Source organism: Ruditapes philippinarum, unplaced genomic scaffold (assembly GCF_026571515.1).
Source record: "Ruditapes philippinarum isolate M1 unplaced genomic scaffold, ASM2657151v2 ctg5307_1_1_1_1, whole genome shotgun sequence".
Lineage (NCBI taxonomy): Eukaryota > Metazoa > Mollusca > Bivalvia > Venerida > Veneridae > Ruditapes > Ruditapes philippinarum.
The window spans coordinates 154,268-161,828 of NW_026861849.1; the positions used below are offsets into that span (position 1 = coordinate 154,268).

A 7,561-nucleotide genomic window follows, 5' to 3' on the forward strand; every position below is an offset into this window, starting at 1 on the left:
GTAGTCAGAATCATTGCAGTATATTCTGTCCTTTCTTATACGTTAGTTTTGATTAGCTTTGATGCCAGTACTTTTGTTCAGATATAGGGGTTGAAGAATTTGATTCTGAAAACATATAGCTCTAAAATGAAAACAAAAACGAAAATACCCAGAGACCCAAATCGTTAGATGTGATTCATATATCTATATTATATATCGAGATGTTTAACAACTCTTCTGTTTTTTTTAATGTTAAGTTTCAGTCCTAAGCTCAGTCACAATGAACGCCACCACTTCGGTGATCGGTAACGTAAACAACACTGTCATCCTATTTCTTTACATTCCCCACACATCAATACCAGTGTTGCATCCATTTGTTCACATTATTATATGCCTCCCCCTATGAGTACTCATAAAACATCGGCCATTTCCGTCATTTTCCGTAACTAACAATGATTTTGATAAACACATTTTTTTCTTCATGTAAACGCTTATTTAGACGTCATATGATACGGAAAATGGCGGAAAAAACCGAGTTTTATGAAGCATTTGGAAAATGTTTTATCTTATAAAGATATTCATTCGAACGAGAAATATCTCCAGAAATGCTATTTTTTTAGAATCTTTACAATTTAAAGCTTTTTTTAGATAACTATGGTTGATTACTATCACATGCACTTAATAAAAACTTTTATGAATTTCTTTCTAAAATTGATACTGCCTGTATATATCTATTACAATTCTGGAGGAATTTTCCAAGAACAGGTCACAAATATATTCACATTTTATATATTTTTTATTATACACACAAATAAGATATACATGTAAAATGAACACTTTTACAAGTAGCATGACATGATATTTAAATCAACGGCCCCTTGTATTTGCAAACACAAATGTATTTAATCGCTTGAGACACCACGCCCCTATATTTGCACCTTTTTATCCAATATTTGATACATCTTCCATTCTTTTATCTTGTTTATGAAACAATATGTTCATATATCTATGACGTACAAGTTATGCACATACGACAATGTTTATTCGTACATATATAGCATAGATAAGAGACAAAAATGGATGCAATGATATTTACAAATTACATTATTATGCAAAGTCCTTGACGTGGTATGACGTTCCCGTCATTTGAAGTCATTTGAAGACTTTTGATTCGAACCCTTTTTTTGTTTCTTTTGTTTTATTTTAATAAAACAAAACATTTCTAAATTGAAACTTGAATTGATTTCTTTATTCAAACTTATATAATTATGTAAAATAATATTTGAGCTAAGAAGCTAGGTTTTAACCAGAAAGCTGCTTAATGTTTTAAAAAGAAATGACTATTTTTTGGGCGACTTTCCATCATACATTATTGAATATAGAGAATAAAATCAGTCAGTCAACAAAGTAGATAAGAATGACATAACACGAATAAGCAGATTGGCCAGGCTCTACACTTGTGGCAAAGGCTGCTCACTTCCGGTTTCAGCAGTGAGAAGGTTTAGGTATTCCTTCTCAAGTAAAAGTTGTAAAGTCACAATATTTTCAAATAACAATTTCTCGCAAATTACAAACCATAATAGACATCAGTTGGGAAAAAAACTCAACCAAGACCAACACGAATTTGATATTCGGCTGGTTTGCACTTATTTTAGATAATCGCCCGAAAAAAGGTGCGTAAAATCTTATTGCCAGTTCGAATCATAGACACTCGGTTAGAAGCCATAATAGTTGATGGATTGATAATAGGGTTTTACCATTTCAGACATCGTACCATTTTGATACAGTATAAAAACGTCATAAAACAAAACAATAAATGCCAACACCCACCCCTTTTCAACACAACACCCACCTCTTCTAGTTCTCACACGTTTTGTGTTTTGTTCTGCTGTCTTATCTCTCTGCTGTGCTCGTGTTCTGCTAAACCATTTAACAAATGTTTCTTTATTTATCTTGCTATGTAATTGTTTTTGAACTATATACATATTTTATTTCCTTTCATCTCTTGAATTGCTGCCGTCATTTGGAGTTGCCGTGGTGTGCTTTACTACCTTTTCATAACGTATTTAATATTAATACTTTTTCTTTGCTTGTTCTTATAAGATGCTTTTAACTTGCAGAAGAGATTTTTAGGTTCGATATTTCTTCTTATGTGTTGATTTAAACTTAAGGAAAACGGTGATTGAAATCACAACCATTTAATCGCTAAGAGATGCAGCATGTAAATGAAGTTGAAAATTACTTCAATTGCTGTAAGCTTTGCTCTTCAACAATCCATTTAAGCGCTATGACTTACTTGCTATTTCCATGTGTTATCAAATAAATGTTCATTTTCTGTTGATTCTATAATGTTTGGTCGCCATGATTTTTACACATTTGGATTGCCGTGATTTCAATTAACTGCACTTTTTTCTGTTATTATTTTTCTTTTTGTGTGTGTGCTTTTTTATTCATTCATCTTATCAATTTTATTTAGATACAACAATGTAGATCTACATCCACTGTAAAAGTGTAATCTATATATAGAAGAGTATTTTTAGCATCTGGTGTCAAGTCTTCTTAGAAGCCACTCCCAATGGTCGTATGTAAGACGTGACACCAACCAATCAAAATTTCGGCTATATTTAACAACAGATGGCAAATACTTAAGATTGAAGGAATGATCTGTTAGTCCAGACGTTTATCTCGAAATATTTTGATTTTGTTATTCTATTTTGTCCGTTAATATGTTTATTTAAAATTTTCAGGTTTTGAATAAAACATAAATCCTGTATTTATATATGTTTTCCATACAAGAATTGTGTTGTCATGGACATTTATCATGTGAAATTTAATAACGTGCTATCATGTTGTCGCTTATTGTTATCATGTGGTCTATAATTCAAACATAATAGCTAAACAAGTTGTTTTCTCTTTTTACTTTCAGACTTGTAAATCGACGAAATGGATCAAAAGCTAACTTTACGCTAGGTGATGATAACATTCCGGAAGAAAATGAAGGACGTGAAAGCAAAATCTGAGAACTGTTAGCTTTAAAAACAGGACATTTACAAAAATAGAAAAAAATGATGTTCTATTTATAGACATACATGTATTACATAACCAGATTTTTAAGGAAACTACAGCCAATGAAATGTTTTGTATTGTTCTATTTTTAGACTCATAATAGAAATCTGCAATGTCCAAATATAGACAACATGCAAAAGATTTTAGCGAGATTTGTTAAGATCGGATTTGAAATACTAATGATAATTTAAATTAAAAAATTGAACAACAAATAATCTGAAAGTTTATGAAGTGTTGACAGCTTGAAAGAGGTCACTAATCTGGTAGAGGATCAACTGAATCTCGTTATTTCCATGCGGAAACAGGTACACCTTTGTGCTGTGAGGGGTTTTGCATTGTATGTCGCCAAAGTGTGTTTGTTGGCGGATAGGCGAAATCTGAGCTTTAATCAGAAACAAATGTTATACTTTGTTTATATGCTAATATCTAATCTTGTTTTTGTGTATTATCAGATTTGAGGCGTGAAATAAAAAGAAAAAACAATTGTTATATATACTTCATGTCAAAAGGTTTTCATTTAGTCATTATATTTACCTCTGTTTAAAGCAGATATCTATATTTACATGTGATAAAAATTATGATTGTTCTTTCTTTTCATTGATTTGTTCATTAGAAATTAAATCATTCATTTTTATCAGAATTTTCCCCTTAGGTATATGTATTTCGGAATTTTGAAAATATAACGTTATTTTCTATAATGACTGTTAAATATGTATGTCACATGTACGCAACCGGCTTTTAGGATTCTTAATTTTCGTCACAACCTTTATATATATTTATTTCGGAAATTTTAGATTTAATTATCTGTTCTATAGAGATTTTTTTATTTGTTTTATATGTTACCGGCTTTAAGGATTTTCAGTATGTAATTTACGTTACATTTCTGTTGGATTTTAAAAAATATATGTAAAATATATATTTTAAATGATATTTTAAATCAATTTGTTGGGCACGCGGATTTTTATATCTGTATTGTAGAAATAGAATACATATTTCCTCATATTGTATTTCGTTTTGTGTTTTGTTTTAAGAAAAATGATTTAAACATGTGTAAATTATTGAAAATCTAGCTTGTTTTACAACAAGATATAAAGATGTACACGGTGCTTTGGATACTGACTTAGTGTATATAATTTTGTCACACTTGCTGAGTGTAAAGTATGTTGCAATTACGTTACTTCATGTATATATAAACTGCTATTTCGATAGGTTTATAAGATTTAGTAACTTGATTTTTATTCCTTTTTTGAAATTCATATTTTACCAATATATAGTGCTAAGTGTACGTTATCAAAAGCTTTAGATAGAAAAAAACCTTTAAAAAAATAGAAATTTCGAATAGATTATCAAACTGGCAATATGGATGCAATGGCAATTTTAATATTTCAAAATTGAGTACAGATTTATAAAAGATTTTTTTGGTTACTTGTTAGAGCATTTTTCCTATGGAATATACATATAGATCGCTCTTTTTTAAATGTAAAAGGTATGGACAGATATATAATATAATTACAGATGTAAATATCTGTATCGTGATATTTTGATTATCATATGATGATTATTGTTTTTTACCTTGTATCTTACAACCTTATAACTAACCAAGTTTTACTTATTTACATATATATGTGTAAACAAAAATAATTTAGACATGTTATAAGAAAATGATATTATGTACATTTTAACTAAGAAAAAATCTCATATTTTCTAGATTTTATACTGATATATTAAACAATTCAAAAAGTATGTACTTGAACAAGGAACAGGGACCCAGTAACGTAAAATCTGATTATATGGTAAGGAAAATATTACAAAGACATACAATTAACACATGATCTGTTATGTATGCTGATTTAATATCAAGTCATGTAGAAATAAGAAAAAACTGTTATGATTTGAAATTAAAAAGCAAGGAAAAAGAAAATAACGACATTGTAATAGAAAGAAGGAAACAAACGTAAACATAAGTGCTATATACTTTGGAATTGATTTTCAGCAATGTTTTATTTTATTTTGACAAGAATCTGCAGGTTGGTTGTCATGGTTATAAATTGTTTTACCTATATTATTGTATATGTCATATTTTTTTATTTAAACTGTAAGCTTTTTTTGTAACATCCGTTACATGAACTTTCTACAAACATCGAATACTATGTTATGGGAAGACAGCATATCAGTTATATAATTAAAAGTATTTTATTGTATGCAGAGTTATTATCAAAGATCTAAATAAAGAAACAAAAATCACTTTTCTGTCTTGCTTATATATATTTTAAGCCGAGCTTGCAGTACGGCGTTTCATGCGGCCAATTGTTAGAGTGTATTGTATCATAATTGAGTTTTGAACAGTGTATTACAGTGTGTTAAGTGTACTCCACTGAAGAGAGTATAAACAGGAGCTGTCGGTAGGACAGCAACGCTCGACTATTCTTAGTGCTTGATAGAAAAAGAGCCTTGATAATGTAAAACTTTCTTAGTTAACAAAAGGGCCAAATTTTTCTTTAAATCCATGTTACTGTTATAGGCCTTGGAGAGAGTCCTATTATGCTTTCAAGGAAGACTATAAAGTTTCAACTTGTTTCAAAGCCAGATGTCAAAAGTATATGAAAATATCTGAGGTAGTATGCAAACTTAAATGTAAATTCTATGTCAGAAAAGGGGCATTATTTTGTCAAAATGCTTGATACAGTTACCTCCTCCTGTGTACAGGTTGGGGTTATGATGGTGAAAAAGTATGCAAAGTTTCAAAGCCATATGTCAATGGACTTTGAAAATATTTGAGGTATTACAAAAACTTTAACGTAAATTCTAAGTCGAAAAGGGGGAATAATTCTGTCAAAATGCTTGATACAGTTACCTCCTCCTGTCTAAAGGTTGGGGTCATGATGGTGAACAAGTGTGCAAAGTTTCATAGCCAATGTCATGTCATGTGTCATGTCAATGGACTTTGAAAATATTTGAGGTATTACAAAAACTTTAACATAAGTGGTTACGCCGACACAGACGCCGACACCGTAGCCGACGCCGACGCTCGGTTGACTACAATAGCTTTATTTATTCTTATCGAATAGTCGAGCTAAAATAGTAGAAAGTTAAAAAATAATGAGCGTTTTTAGGGTTGGATATTTAAAAAATAATTTAACACAGTGACTTCATTCTAATTAAAGTTAAACAGAAATTTTATTGCTAACATTCATGAAAAGTTCATATAACGGGGAGAGAGTATCGGATAAGTAATCTCTGGTGTTGTTGGTCCCATCTTCGGGTGTTAGAAAGTTAAAAAAAAATAATGAGCGTTATTAAGGTTGGATATTTAAAAAATAATTTAACACAGTGACTTCATTCTAAACCCAGAAGAATTAAGGTTAAACAGAAATGTTATTGCTCACATTTACTACCAGTTCATGCAATAGGGAGAGTATCGGATAAGTAATCTAGGGTCCTGTTGGTCCCATATTCGGGTGTGGAGTACTATCTATGTGGTGATTTATCTCGGGCATTGAGTCTAATTGCCATTTGTCTCTCACTGTTGATTCAGATATCATGTCAGATTAGTAGATGATCACTGGCAGAGATTTTTGTAAATACTGGTTAATCACGAAAAGCTAGGTAGGTGGATTGACCGACGAGATGACCAAGATCATGATTGTGTTAAAATCGACATTAAAATCTAGGGAAACAAACAAACATTTGAAGAATCCATTTCTTTATTAACTCAATTTATCAGTCCTTCAATGCACATATTCAACCGACGACATGACCATGGCGGGAATAAAGATAAAATCTTGATCCTATGATAAACATACTCGAAGATAGGCTACATTCTTTGGGACTTAACATGATGTGACCACGAGAAAAGCAATGTTTTCTTTAGCTATGGCACTCAACAGAAAGAACATCAAAACACCCGGTTGTCTATTTTCTACGCACCCTGCCACCCCATCCCCCCACCCCCCACACACACACATACAGATCATGTAACCTGGTGTGTCGATGCTTAGACAACATTGTCGTGAAATATGGTTCTAATGAACTCTATGTACCTGTTAACGCATTGGCATAAAAACAATATAAAACCATTCTGCTCACTTCTATGACATGATTGACAAGAAAAACGTGAATTATGCCAACTTTTTATGGCTATATATAAAACTATTCCTGAAAACCTCTACGGCATGGACAATAAACAATTAATGTCAAATTTTCAGGGGGCTATATTAAAACAATGGCTGAAAACTGTTACTTGCTGAGACATGGATAAACAAAAGAAGATACTTTTATGAGGCTTCTTACAACTTTTCCCAAGAAAATGCTTAACATTTTACTTCGCTATGTTTTAAGCGCTTTGTTATATTTTGTCGTTTTGGTGCACAGGAGTTTAAGCTAAATTAAACAAAAAATGATACAACTATAACACCATAGGTCATGAGCAACAAAACTGTTTTACTGCACACGGAGCCTTAAAAGCAACAGACCATATTAAAGTATTGTGACAGACGTAGCGATTCACGTAAATATT

At 31.2% G+C, this 7,561-nt stretch overlaps 1 protein-coding gene across 6 annotated transcripts in view; it reads left to right on the forward strand.

The window, feature by feature from the left end:
* LOC132717119 (electrogenic sodium bicarbonate cotransporter 1-like) overlaps positions 1–5,289 on the forward strand; it is a 28,070-nt gene extending 22,781 nt beyond the window's left edge. For 4 of the 6 annotated variants that reach the window (XM_060700519.1, XM_060700518.1, XM_060700520.1 and 1 more), the window contains 2 exons: positions 237–284; positions 2,906–5,289. In XM_060700519.1, the coding sequence (XP_060556502.1) occupies positions 237–284; positions 2,906–2,999 (142 nt within the window). In that variant the 3' untranslated portion in view covers positions 3,000–5,289. The remainder of the gene's footprint in view (positions 1–236; positions 285–2,905) is intronic. The other 2 variants (XM_060700523.1, XM_060700522.1) reach the window with 1 other exon arrangement.
* The last annotated feature ends 2,272 nt before the right edge of the window (positions 5,290–7,561 follow it).